The 14,722-nt window shown below is 39.5% G+C and overlaps 1 protein-coding gene across 1 annotated transcript in view; it reads right to left on the minus strand.

Moving 5' to 3' along the window:
- The window catches only part of LOC105483280 (LDL receptor related protein 2), a 214,626-nt gene that overhangs the window by 36,322 nt on the left and 163,582 nt on the right, over positions 1–14,722 (minus strand). Inside the window, exons 53-61 of the mRNA XM_011744068.3 lie at positions 11,644–11,867; positions 10,253–10,430; positions 9,040–9,236; positions 7,745–7,990; positions 6,922–7,050; positions 5,841–5,960; positions 4,365–4,481; positions 3,517–3,633; positions 2,355–2,492 (exon numbers count right to left, since the gene is read on the minus strand). Of these exons, the coding sequence (XP_011742370.2) occupies positions 2,355–2,492; positions 3,517–3,633; positions 4,365–4,481; positions 5,841–5,960; positions 6,922–7,050; positions 7,745–7,990; positions 9,040–9,236; positions 10,253–10,430; positions 11,644–11,867 (1,466 nt within the window). The remainder of the gene's footprint in view (positions 1–2,354; positions 2,493–3,516; positions 3,634–4,364; positions 4,482–5,840; positions 5,961–6,921; positions 7,051–7,744; positions 7,991–9,039; positions 9,237–10,252; positions 10,431–11,643; positions 11,868–14,722) is intronic.

The raw sequence follows: 14,722 nt of genomic DNA on the forward strand, positions 1-14,722 counted from the left end.
GTGCTAGGCACTAGATATGATGGGAAACAAGAAAGACACAGTCCTTGTCCTCATGGAACTTTCATTCTAGTAGAGAAACAGACTTTTCAAATTAACCATTCAATTACAACTACGAAACATCTACTGGGGTAATCTGACATCAGTTAGGGAGAGGAAGGCTTAGAAGAAACTTCCCATAGATTCTGAGTCAGGGAGGAGCATGGCCGGTCTCTGGACCTGAATAAAGGCCTCTGTTGCTGCAGCACAGAGTGTGGAGCACAATGGTGGCTGTGAGGCTGGACAGGCTGGCAGTACATGGGCTCTTATCCTAATAGCCAGGAAGTCATTTGTTTGATCCTTCTGATGGCAGTTGTCATACAGTGTCTAGAGCATGAGTCTTTTACTGAAGCTTTAAATTGTGTTGGATTTTCCTTCCTGAATTCCCTCACATCTTACATTTAAAATCGATATCTCACGATCAAACCCTGACACACTTGCTGTCCAGAGTGAGACCTCTAGCTGCTGCCTGTACAGCTGTGAGGTACTCAAGGGTAGTCCCCAGGTCCCCTACTTGTTTGGTACAGGGAACATGGTTCACTATACATGTACCACAAATTCAGTGAACTCAACATACATGTGGTCTTCACATGTGATCTTCCACGTGGAGGATTTGGGCTGTCTGATTTTCCTTCTGCCATTGTATCACACACAGGGATCAAGAGGAGAGACTTGTAGTAAGATTGATTGAGGGGAAAAGGTCAGATCGAAGGGCTGGTTCTTGGAAGCATTGTTATTAGAACTATTGCAATAATTATTTGCTGTGAAAGGCAAGTTCAATATTATAAAACAGTGTTGGAAATTGTTTAAGGTAGCTGTGTCCCTGACTCTCCAAAGTTTATTTTTTACTAGCTATGGGCACTTTACCTTATGGAGAGAAGAGATTTCCGAAGGACTTTTTTGAAAGTTAAACATGTCTAAGATATGTCTCAAGACTCATGAAGTTCAAAGCAAAACAAGGTTAGTTCCTAAGAAGTAAAGAAAAATGTTGGGATGCAACTGTGAAATATAATGAACACTAATTAAAGTTTTCTGAGGAGAAACAAAATACTAAGACATACCATTTTCACAAGTCAAATCTCTGGGCTAAAAATGAGTAGTGATGAAGCTGGGAAAGGGGATGGAAGATGCAATGTGAACTTCCAACAGGAGTGCTTCTCAAGGTCTTGTTTCCTAGGTTAAGGGCTTTTACTTACACAAAATCCTGACACTTTAGTTTGCATCAGAATCATTTGAGGGGCCTGTTAGTGTATAGATTGCTGGGCCCTTAATTTTCTCACAAAATTAAGGCCATCTTGGGGAAAGAGCTTAAAAAGCAGAGTCTTTGAGTTAACGTCTTTCTTTCCTCTACTTCTCTTGGGCTTGATTTTTTATTTCTATTTGGATGGGGTGCATCCCATGAACCTGCATTTCTAACATGTTCCCAAATGGCACTGACATTCCTAGTCCAGGGAAGACACTTTTGAGAACTATTACCCTAGAGTTTCTCCAGTGACTCCAAGCATGTAGCAAAATGACTGAAACAAACTCTATTTTCATTCACTTCATTAAAATCAGTAGTTCTCAACCAGGGGACTAAACTAAAAAGCTAAGAAGCTTTTTAAAAATACATATGTGCAGGCTTCATTCTTGGAGATTCGCTTCATCAGGTCTAAGCCTAGGGTGAGGCCAGGGCATGTGATTTTGAAATATCCCTCCTCTACTGCTACTGATATGTACCTGAATTGAGACTCACAAAAAAGCAGGGTTTAAAATGTACATATCTATATATATGTATGTGTGTGTGTATATATATATATACACACACACACACACACATATATGCGCATCAATCAGCAAGAGGGAATTAGATGGCCTTGACTTACCATGTTAAAAGGAAGTGACTGTAAAGATTAAGAAAGTCTTAGCATTTTCTAAAGGTGCTCCAGGAAGCTCTAGGGGTTTGGAGAGGTTACTTCCAGGGGCACCCAATGTAGGATACAGCAGGAGAGGTACAGCCCCCTCCCTACCCTTCCTCAGACTTCAACCACAACAGACCTGCCTTTATTTATGCACACTGGGTTTTCAAGCAACATTTCCTTTAAAGACATTGTTTTCTAAGACCATAAAATGTTTAAAAACATGGAGGTTTTCCCAACTTTCTCAGGTTACAGAGAGAATTGAAGCTGGAAGACCCAGTGAAATAAAACCAATGCTGATCCCGTGTCCAGTCCTAAACAATTGTACAACTGCTCTCCAGGCTCACATGCTACATGTAAGAAACACTGATATTTGACAGACAACACCACTCCCATTCACTCCGTTTCTCTCCCTCTTACAGCACAGGTGAAGTTCTTCATCTGAACCATCGCCACAGTCGTCATCGCCATCACATTTCCAATACGGTGGGATACAAACATGGTTTTTGCATTCGAACATAGTAGCCTGGCAGTATGCACCATCAGGAAAGCGTGTAGCTGCCATGGGGGAGAAGACATATTCAAATTATTATACAAATTGACTACTTTGGGAAAGCTTCCTGCTATTTCTCCTTTGGCTCTTGCCATTATAGCCTGCTCTTCTTTATTCATCAAGATGTATAGTGGCCTTGACCTGTCTGAAAGTCGAATGGACTATGTCTTAAGGGCAGTTGTCAGAGCTCAGTTTCCAATGGCATGAATCATCCATGGCATGGACAGCACTGGACTTAGTCTCTACAGGCAAATGTCAGGACTGGTTTTACCCACATACATTTATAAAGTCCTCTTGGGCAACCACATCATCAACAACAACTATCATGGATGGTTATCACGGATGATGGTTATTGTTGATGGATCGGCAATAATGATGTATCAACAGTTTGCATTTATTCAAATGAGCCATAAAGATTCAAATCTGAGTAATCATATTGACTTTCTAGTTTTTGTAGGGAAAAGAAAGAGAGATCAGACTGTTACTGTGTCTATGTAGAAAAGGAAGACATAATAAACTCCATTTTGATCTCTCTCAGTCTTCTCAGTCTCTTGTCCCACCTGATGAGAAATACCCAAAGGTGTGGAGGGGCTGGCCCCCTTCAAGTTTTAATCATTTTTATACCCCATCATGTGACTGAAAAAAATTTTAATGCCATAAATTCAAAATGTTCTAATACCCCACCCTTGTTCTTTAAACTAGTGTATTCATTGCTTGAATATTTTTTACCTGAAATTTTTTTTATCTAATTAATGATTTGTATAGTAGCTGATAATATATGAATACTTTGTTAGCACAAATTACTTAATATATTCTCCATTTAAAATAGCAAATAAATGCACTTGAATGGCCATTGTGAAATATATGATTATGATGACTTAGAACTCAGGTGAACTGATCATTATCAGTGCATGCTGAAGAGACAATACCTATGGCCTTTTAAACTAAGAAGTGGTAGCTGACTGATGTCTAAACTATCATATCCATACTCTCAGGTAAACAGTACTACATATGTGTCTAGGGACTTACGACAATCAGCTTCATCAGAGGCATCCAAACAGTCAGCGGTTCCATCACATTTCAATTCACTGGGTACGCAATGTCCACTTGTACACTGAAAATATTCAGGATGGCAGGTCCTCATCTCTGAAGAGAAAAGATTGTCATTCTGAGAAGGCCTTGTCATTTTCAGGCAGAGATTAGGTACCTGGAGTACAGTGGGTACTCCATCACATTCCTATCTACACCCTGTGACTGGCTCACAGCAAACCCACATCTTGTGGTTAGCAAATTAATACACTCTCAAAACTCACACTTTCCCCACTCAACATACAGAGATGGAAGTACCTAGCTCCCTTCTATTAAATAATCTCCAGCTCTTAAGCTTTTCCTCAGAAATCAGAATTCCCCAATTTTCAATGTTTTCTAATTTTCCTAAGACCCAACACCAAATCAGTAAAGAGCTATAAAAATTACTTTGGGTTTAGGATTCCCTTCTCAACGATCTGACCTCTACACAAGACAGTCATAGTAGTATGTGTATATTCCTTAAGGTGACTTTCCGTGGAATAGTAGCAAGATCAACGTCTTTGTTCACAGATTAAATGCAGATTAAAATCTACTCCTAAGAAGGGTTGATATTAAAATTAAATTTTTTAATCCCTGGCTATTTTCCTCTATTATGACTGATCTAGACTGCTATGAGTTAAGAATAATGCATAGAAAATACAGAGCAGAAGATACGGTGTTATGCTAAGGTTTATATATTACACATACACTAAAATCATTTTCCTCTAAAAGCCTTATAAACACTAATGTGAAGCCCCTACACTGTCACAGTACAAAATTCTATGGTAAGCTTCTCAAATGACAGTTACCACAGTCCCGTTCATCTGAGTTGTCCCCACAGTCGTTGTAATGGTCACAGATCCATCGTGAGGGAATGCACTGCTGATTGACACATCGAAACTCGCTCTCCGTGCACTCCCGGGGTGCTGGAAAGGAAAGGCACCTGACCATGAGTGTGCACCAGGAATCACACACAGGAGACACCGTGTAAGCTGGCCAAAGTGCCCGGGTGCCCAGCGCCCTCCTGTGTCCCAAGCCCCAAAGGTGTGCTTGGGCAAATTATTCACCCTCCAAAACTAGACCTTTCACCTTAATTTTGAGTCTGTAAAGAATGGCCTTTATTAAGAAGTTTGTCCAAAGGTGATTTTTTGATCTCTCTTGCTTGCCCTCTCTTTTTTTTTTTTTTTTTTTTTTTTTTTTTTTTTTTTTTTTTTTTTTGAAACAGGGTCTTTCAACATTGCCCAGGCTGGCTTTGAACTCCTGGACTAAAGTAATCCTCCCAGCTCAGGCTCCTGCGTAACTGGGACTGCAGGTGTGTTCTACCATGCCCAACTTGATTTTATCTTAATTTTTTTTATTTCATGAAACTCTAGATAACCTCTTATAGGATTCATCATGAACTTTTATTAATAAAAGACAAAATGCCACTTGGATTACCCTTTTGTATAAGTTTTTAGCTAATTGATATTTGCAGATGTAGTCAGCTTCCTAAATCTCTCATTGCCTATGGCAAGTAGTGATCACTTCTTTCTTCCAAAAGATAAATAACGTTAGAATGTATTTCATTAATCAATTAGAAATTGATGCATATCATGAGTCAGTGATATACATTCTGGGCAGGACTTCATTCAGCTTGCTTTCAGAACATACATTGAGTGTGTTCTGACCATCTAGTTTGATATGATCTCAGCCTCTTGACTTCATTTCCTCAACCTCCCTATCCAATGTCTTGTAGTCAATACCTTCAACTGGGAGAAACTAAAACCTGTCCTGTTATTTAACTATTAGCCCTCCTAAAACAGTCAGCTATTCTAGGAAGTGTAATAATGCAAACACAAGTTCTCTCTCCTCTCCTGTGAAGGCCATTTTGGGGAAAGAGCTTAGGAAGCAGTGTCTCTGGGTTAGCACCTTTCCTCTCTCTACTTCTCTGGTCCTGGTTTTCTGTTTCTATTCTATTTATCTTTTTATATTTTTCCTTTATCATAAGTCACCACAACTTCTTTTGGAAAAAAAAAGTTGGGTGTGAATAAATTCGACACAGAAAAGATACACTTCGGTAAATACCTTCATCCAAAAGCTTGATTTGAAACACCTCAGAAGGAGAAGATGCTTATGTCTCTAGTGGAAGAGAAAGTAGAAATGTGCTGACCAGCAGAAAGAAAGAGATCAGACAGCTTGATATCCTACCCATTGAGGATCAATGACATAGACAGTTGAATTATGGACAAAAAGCAAACATCACAGCTCTGGTGGCACATAAGGACCATAGGACTGTGAACACTCACCACAGTTTTCCTCATCTGAGTTATCTCCACAGTCATTTTGCCCATCACACTGCCAACGAAGAGGGATGCAGTGGTGATTTTTACAGCGGAAATCCCCCACAGGATGGCATGTCCTCTCCTCTGCAAAGCAGTCATTGCAAAGACTTCATAAACCATTGGCAGAGAAATGCACAAAGTAGTATTGGCTTCCTTGTGAGACAGTCTGAGAATTGTATTAGCACACTCTTGAAGCTCCAAAGAGAGGAATGCCAGCAACATTCATGGTCAATATTCCGTCTTTTAGCTACCCTGAACCTATCCTACCGCTTGAAACTCAATCCATTCCCTTTGGTAGGAACCGTGCAAAGAATGAAATGGTATGTGGTTTGTAATTTGCAACAAAGGCCTGGTATGGGAGGCTAAAATGATGCCATAATAAATAAATATTTTGATCATATTATCTTCAGTCAGTTGGACTCAGTGTCCTTAAAAGAATTTAGTATCTTCCTTACTTCTCTTCCAACTAAACCCAACACACATATTCACAGATGCTTTGGTTTCAAGTTAGACTATGACTAATCTTGACAAATTCCATTAATTTATCTGACTTTCCCATGTTACCAGAGGGACTACAGATGTCCAATAGATAACGGGGAAAATCAGAGAGACACTCAGAATATGAAAATCCCCAAATAAGAAATATCCTAATTTGGAAATATCGTTTTTAGAGATAGATACCAAGTCTTTTCTGTAACCCCTTTCTACCAATTTCGACCAATTTATAAAATTAGAGAAACAATTTAAACTTGTCAAGTATGAGTAAGAATTCTACATCTGGAAGAAATTATGCAAGTTTCTAACATCTTAATAATGTCTTCCTCAATGACAGCATGATTTAAAATGCTATAAATTCAATACTCCCGGTAACCCTGCAAAATGCTACAAAATGTAACATGTCATTAGAAGAATCAACCATTTTTTTTAAAGAGGTAAACAAAGAAAAGATGACATGGGAAATACACTTTCATCTCTCATCTAATAAATGGCGCTTGACACGTGGACTTGCTTGTCCCTCCCTCCATTCCCCTGCAGCCCCTCCTACCACAGCCTTGCTCATCACTGTTGTCCCTGCAGTCGTCTACACCATTGCACACGGCCCACTTTGGGATGCAGCGGTAATTTGTTTTGCAGCTGAATTCTGTGAAGTTGTCACAGAGATGGGCAGAGCTCACTGAAAAGGGAGGAGGCATCAAAGTCAGAACTGAAGGTACAAGAAAGCACCTTTCCATTGTCACACTGAGGCTGTGGTACTGAGGAGTAACAATGACCATGTTACCAAGAAAACTGACTCTGGCAATGTGTGTCTGCTTTAGATGTGATCTGTTCACCATGAACAGAAAAATAGTTCCAAGTCTCTCACTATCTCAGCACCACTCATTTGTTTTACAGTATAACTTTGTGGGTGGGGTTGGGGAAGAACAGGGTTTGAAGTTAAAAACCTGGGTTGAAGTGTTAGATCTGACACTAAACAGTAATGTGACTATCCACTTAATGTGAACCTTAGTTTCCTCATCTGTAAAATGGAACTGGTTCACACCCACCTTCCCTACCTCATAACATTTCTCTGTGGCCCAAGTGAGAAAGCAGTAGATATACAACATGTAAGCTCTTGGTATCGTATTCTGGTTGGTTAGACATTCTATGTATCAAAAGGAAGTATTAGCCACTTGAGAAACAGCGTCTGGTTCCACCTGCAAGTCATACAGCTATACTCTGCCTTTCAGTGCCAGAGTTTGCAGGGAGTGCCAAGGCAGAGCATCCCATCAGGCTGAAAAAGAAAGCTCCATGTCCTCTCTCAGTCCCCATGGAAGTTTCCTCATGTCTCCCTGCTCTGGTCATGCCTTGGCCCTCCCGTAGGAACTTACTGCATTCTTCAATAGGCTCATCTGAGTGGTCTCCACAATCATTATCCACATCACACTTCCAGGCCTGCGGGATGCAGCGGCCATTAGCACACCGAAACTGGCCCGGCCGGCAGGTTCTGCTGGCACAGTGGGAACTGTCTTCATCTGAGTTATCCTCACAGTCGTTAAACGTGTCACACTGCCAGGATTCTGGGATGCAACGTTTGTTGGTGCACTGCCATTCATTGGAGTCACAGTGGTGATTCTCTGAGAGCAGGGACATTTGGTTATCAGCTTGGAAGGCATCAAGAATGAAAGCTCCTAACTGACATCAGTGAATCCTGGATAGCAGGATCATGATTTCTTTTTAGAGGACTTATTTCCTAATGTACTTATCAATCAGTACTACTACATGGAGCACTTCTTCTTTTGACTATTATTGTCTCCCAAATTCTTAAATATCTTTTTATTGCATAAAGACTTAAGAGATAAGAACTGAACGCCCTGACCTGTTAAGCATACCTTCCTCAGTCCCTATTCTCCTACTGGAAAATAGTCTTCAAACTTTGTGTTTGTTACTGTTATTGATGTGTTGTTTTTAGTTTGGGGGAATTTTATTTTTTGCCTGTTTGATTATTTATTTATTTTTCTTGAGACCAGGTCTTGCTCTGTTACCCAGGCTTGAGTACAGTGGCACGATCTCTGTCACTGCAGCCTCGACCTCCCAGGATCAAGCTATTCTTCCACTGCAGCCTCCCAAGTAGCTGAGATTACAGGCACATGCCACCATGCCAGGCTAATTTTTTGTATTTTTTGTAGAGACAGGCTTTTGCCATGTTGCCTAGGCTGAAACTCCTGGGCTCAGGCGATCGACCTGCCTCAGCCTCCCAAACTGTTGGGATTACACGCATGAGCTGCTGTGCTCACTTTTTTTTTTTTTTGCCTTTTAAATGGAAATGTAAATAAATATGACAACTGAGAGTCCCTGTTAAAAATGGGGGTGGAAACCTCTCATTTCCTCCTCAGTGTTAGCTCTCACAGGGGATTCAATGCCTAGCACATGGTGAAGAGCCACCAGTAGAGACAACTGATTATCTACTTCAACCATTTGCCTTGTAAAAACCTTAAGATTTCTTAAAAAACAAAAACAAACACTTCCTAAAAATAGAAAAAGGGTGGAGCCTGAGTTTCCTTCTAGGACTTTGAACTGGTTTTTAGTTCATGATATTCAGGAAATACCCACAGAATCATGATTGTATACAATTATACAATCAACATAGAAGTGGGGAAAAGAGGCATAAAGCAATTCAACACACCACAAAGAAGACGGTCTTCATCAGACCCATCAGGGCAATTTTGGTGAGCATTGCATAAAGTCTGTGGGCTGGTGCAGTTGCCGTCATTGCACTGGAATTGTCCTAGTCGGCAGAAGCGCTGCGGGCAAAGGGCCAGTTCATCAGAGCCATCTGAGCAGTCTTTCTGTCCATCACATTTCCACCAGATAGGAATGCACCTGCACAGAGAACATACAGCACTTTTTTAGCAAACCACCAGGGGCAACAGTTATCTGGAGAGAAGGAATCAACACTGAATTCCAAGAAATGACATGCATGAATTCTCTCGTGGCCCCAGAAGAGGATCAATTAAATCTCAGTTACAATGGTGTATTTTCAGAGAAAACATAACTTGGCAAGATAAAACAGGTTTCTTAAGATCCAAATACAAACTGAAAATGTGCTTTAAATATGATGAATAAATTCCATCCACAACAAATAATAAATAAACACAGAGTGTATGTTTTGAGCTGTGTTCTAGGAGCAGTGATTGGTTCAGATTGTTTGCCAGGGTGATATAAAAGTATTGTTTGGGAAGTTGGAGGGCAAAAGCAACTGCTGAGGGTCTTTCTCACAATAAATGTATGCTAGATTCTTAATCTCAGATATCTTATTTAATCACTACAATCGTCTACCGCTGCATCTTAGATGCTATGATCTGCATTAATGCCTCTCTCCATGCCACTCTCTAACTCAGGTCCCCTAGTCATCAATGGCCTGTGGACATTGTTAAGGAAATAATCTGTGGCCATGTTTCATAGCAAACACAAATGATCAAAAATGGATTTGAATGTGTAACCCTAGATCCCCTAGCATAGGCAGCTAAGGAGCTAGGCCGACATAGGCATGGAAAAGACAGTGAAATTCTATTACTTCTGGGGAATATTTTTCAGTATGTACTTATATACACTCTGGCTCCAACACTCAGGACAATTAAAAATGAGAAATATACGGTTTGCTTCCTTTCTATGAAAGTTTGTATATATATGCATAACAGTTTGGTTAGCAAGCTCCTTCTATTCATGGAAAATATTATCTGAAGTTGGAGGCTGAGAGTCTTGCTGTGTTCCACATAAACCAAGTTAATTAACCAAAATCTTGTCTCATTAGAAAACTCCCATCCCTTGGAGCCTTGAAGGTCAATGTCTGTACAAGGGCTAGAGAGGCACTGAGGAGAGGGGAAAGAGAGCCTTACTTTTCATTGTTAGCGCACAAGAACTGGGTGCTGGAGCACATGGGCATGCAGTAGGTGCTGCCACTCAGCTGAAGGGTGCGGAAGTCATCTGGACACTCGCAGGTGAACCCTTTTCCTCCTGGTTTGATGAGGCAGAGATGAGAACAGCCACCATTGTTGGTACCACAGGGATTGCTCACTAGTGGAAAAGGAAGAAAATATATGTTCATTTGCTTAAAGAGAATATCAAGCACAGATTAGCTGATTACACATCTTGACATTAAACTTATCACCTCTTAGAGAATAAAAAAAACCCAACTATCCTAGATTTATGATTTTCCCAAAAGTTCTTAAATAAAATGGATGATAGAATTATACAAGCAACAATCATGTGCTTTAAGAAAGCTCATTTATATGCTACCAGAAGTGAGCTATACTCACTGGTGTTTCTGACTAGAAAAGATGTGTTTCTCCAAGTCCTGGGACAGCAGGCAGTAAAATTAGCTTATATTCATTTGCCTAGACCTAGGTTAAAGTTTTAATTTCCAACAGATCCTTTATTCATTCCCACATTCTAAGTATATAGGTAACAGAAGTTTGGCCAAAAATAACGTGGATGAATAAACTGAGCATCATCTTTACTAATTTTCCAGGTCACCACTTTGAGATGAATATTTACTTGAACTTCTAATAAAAATTATATGAAGAATATTAACTTCCAGAAAGAAATAACTAAATTTCTTTATTTTGCTAATTCTCATTTTTCCTTAATTCCAACTTTATCATATGTTTTAGCAAGACATCACAACAAAGCAGACCCACAAAAACCAGTCTATCCCCAAAATATACTCCAGACCTTTACTAGATTATCTCTAAATCATAAAGTTGCTTTAATTGCGTAAAAAGGGATATAAGTTTACAATCTGATAAAAACAAGTTCTCTTACTTAAAAAACACTAAAACGCACTGCTCTTGACATTATCTTCTAGAAGATAAGCATAATATCTATTTTATACACAATATCATATGCATTTATTTAGTATTTAGTATTTAGGGCTGAAATGCCATATTTTTAATTCCTTTAAAATACTTCAGTCCTCCCATAGAAATAGAAAAAGTAAATATGGCAACATAGTAACTGTTAAATCTTATCAAAAACAAAGGAAAAAAAAAGATGATCTTGAAGAATTTAGCGAGTTTTAAGAAAAAGAAGAGTTCTAGGTAGTCTTTCCAGGGAAGAGGGATAAACTCTCAAGATACTTGCCTACTGTCAACTTTCAGCATATGCTTTGAAGAACACACTAACAAGTAACCACAAACTCTTTGTAAATCATAAAGTTCATGCTTAAAGACAATCATGACATGCACATAACCCAAGGCAACTATGCCAAACCCCTCAGTCACCTACTCACCAATGGGCTGCCTATATGGATGGTAAACATGGATGTCAAATGGTCTGTGTGTTGTGTTCACCAGTGTCTGTCTATTTGATCCATCGTATTTGTTTCCCTTTTCCACTGTCCTTGTATTCCAATCTGTCCAATAAATACTGTCTTCAAAAATGGTAATAGCAAAGGGGTGAGGCAGTGACCCATCATACACTGTGTGTCGACGGTGGCCCTCCAAATCAGAGTACCTGCATCAGTAAGCAGAAACAGTTACGTGATGGAGGTAATCCCTCTCCTCTAATGTCTTGCAGGATAAACGAATTCACAAATCAACAAAATTCTACCTCCTAGAGATAATATAAGTTCAGATCCTCAAAACTCCTAGTCTTTAATTAAAACAAAAACTAAACTTAAAGGATTTATTTGAATTGAACAAAAGATGTAGAAGTGAAAAGGCAATGCTTAACAAAATAGGAATAGTGTCAGGAGTTTAAATAATCACTAATTCCTAACCACAGCTGCTTTTCTGCAGATGAAGCTGGTATAGCTATTGTAGGTTTACAGCCTCTTATGTTGATGTTCCTCATTAAGCACCCTTTTGATATCCTGGGGTGAACACCATTCTTGTTTCTTCCAACACCGTTGGAAGAAATCAGAAGACAGCAATATTGTACTGGAATTCTACCTTCTCATTAACATTCCGGAGGGGACGCTATTCTAGGAGATAGTTGGGTTCTCAGTATAACCTGAGGGGAACACAACTTAGAGGCCTGCAGGGTTAACTTTGCAAACACCAGCAGGACATTTATTATTAATCGTGCCATGGCACCATTAGCGAATACTTTTCCAGATGAACAAACCTCCAGAGAAGGTTCTCTGATTTCAATATATTACAGAGGATCCACAACCAAATTCCCAAGTCCTCTCAGTTCCAAGGGCTTTCATTATTATGGGTCTATATCAGAAATCATTTCTAAAATAGTGACAACTTAATATTTTAAAAATTTGGAACATATCCTAAAATTCAAACAGGAGATAGAACAAGCTATCAACTAAGAAACTTGATAATGTTAGCCATGCAATGTTAAAAATATTTCCTAAAATATAATTTATGGTAACTTATAGAAGCCATAGGAAAACTTGAAGATGTGCTTGACCTCTGTTGATACGGATGCAGGTAAATGACCAGAAATCAGTCACAATCTGATTTATTTATTTATTTATTTATTTATTTATTTATTTATTTAGAGACAGTCTCACTCTGTCGCCCAAGCTGCAGTGCAGTGGCACAGTGTTGGCTCCCTGCAACCTCCTCCTCCTCCTGGGTTCAAGTGATCCTCCTACCTCAGCCTCCTGGGTAGCTGGGACTACAGGCAGGTGTCACCACATCCAGCTAATTTTTGTAATTTTTGTAGAGACAGGGTTTTATCATGTTGCCCAGGCTGTTGTTGAACTCCTGAGTTCATGTAATCTGCCCTGCTCAGCCTCCCAAAATGCGGGGACTATTAAGTGTGAGCCACTGCACCTAGCCACCATCCGTTTTTTTTAAAAAATCATAGACCAGAAAGTAGTCCTGAGACGTTCCCTTTCAGTTCCTTTGTAATCTCTGTAGAGAGACCTCAGATACCTCTATGAGCATTTTTTGTCAAGAGTAGAACTACACGGCCATGCGTGGTGGCTGACGCCTGTCATCCCAGTACTTTGGGAGGCTGAGGCAGGCAGATCACCTGAGGTCGGGAGTTTGAGATCAGCCTGACCAACATGGAGAAACCCTGTCTCTACTAAAAATACAAAATTAGCCAGGCGTGATGGTGCATGCCTGTAATACCAGCTCCTTGGGAGGCTGAGGCAGGAGAATCGCTTGAACCCAGGAGGCGGAGGTTACAGCAAGCTGAGATCATGCCATTGCACTCCAGTCTGGGCAACAAGAGCAAATCTCCATCTCAAAAAAAAAAAAAGTAAGAGTAGAACTACAGGCACAGCTCCAATGATGTGTTGGTGCATCCCAAGATGTACAAGGAATCAATTGGATGCTCTATAAAAATGTATTGCTTTATGTGTCTATGAAATATATTTCTGAACACAGGCATTGCTACCTCTCCAAGAGGTAACCAATTTAACATGGCTCATGAATATTAAAGTTTCCTTTATTCCCAGATCACAGTGCCTCATATTATGATTTGACTTTTAGACTGAAATCTACTGCCTAAATTTTATAATCCATCTACACAAATAATCTATATTGGATTGTATCAAAAAGTAAACAGAATATTGTACAACTAGAAAATTCCTTTTTTCGTCTCTAATGCTCCTGGAAACACTGTCTAAAGGTACACTGAGTGAAACCTACTAAGCTTTCAAAACCAAGAAAAATCTATAGGATCCAAAGAACAATAAAAGTCAGTTAGAAAATTGTTGAAGCTCCTTTGAACATCTTGATGCTTCTACTAATTCAATATAGGATTGCATGGAAAGCTAACTCAGCTCTCTGATGTGCCTTTTAAGAGAGGATACACACACCGTGGGAAGGGCTAAGAGTATTACCATCAGTATATCACATCAAAATGGTATAAGTAAACTAGAAATAATATTTCACTGCTTCTAATTAAAGTTAATCTCTACCCTAAGAGTGAGTTAGTATCTGCTACAGTAAATTCTGCAATGAGAATGCTAAGGGCTACTTTAGTGTAGCAAATGAACCAGTTCAAGGGAAAGTTCTGGAATTGATTAATTATGCCTGCCATGAGCACAGGAAGAAAGAGCACTAGCATGTGTGCCAGGTATTCGTTCTTTTCCAGTGGCATGTCCCAAGGGAATACGGTGTTAGAGAACTCCAAACTTTTCTACACTGACTTTGGCAGCAAAATAAACATAACAGAAGAAAGGAATTTCTAAAAATAAAGTAAAATTAAAAACTTTGAAATAGCTCTACTGAATGAATGGCATTTCCATGCTTTTGAATGCAACAGGCTGTTCCTGGATCGCTATCCATAAATGCTTATGCAGAAGACATTACTATGGTCCAACTAGGCCATAATTAGCAAAATTCAAACTAAACCCTCAATATGGGTATTCTTGATTAACTGTTGATTAATAATGCATA

This window comes from Macaca nemestrina, chromosome 11, assembly GCF_043159975.1.
Source record: "Macaca nemestrina isolate mMacNem1 chromosome 11, mMacNem.hap1, whole genome shotgun sequence".
NCBI lineage: Eukaryota > Metazoa > Chordata > Mammalia > Primates > Cercopithecidae > Macaca > Macaca nemestrina.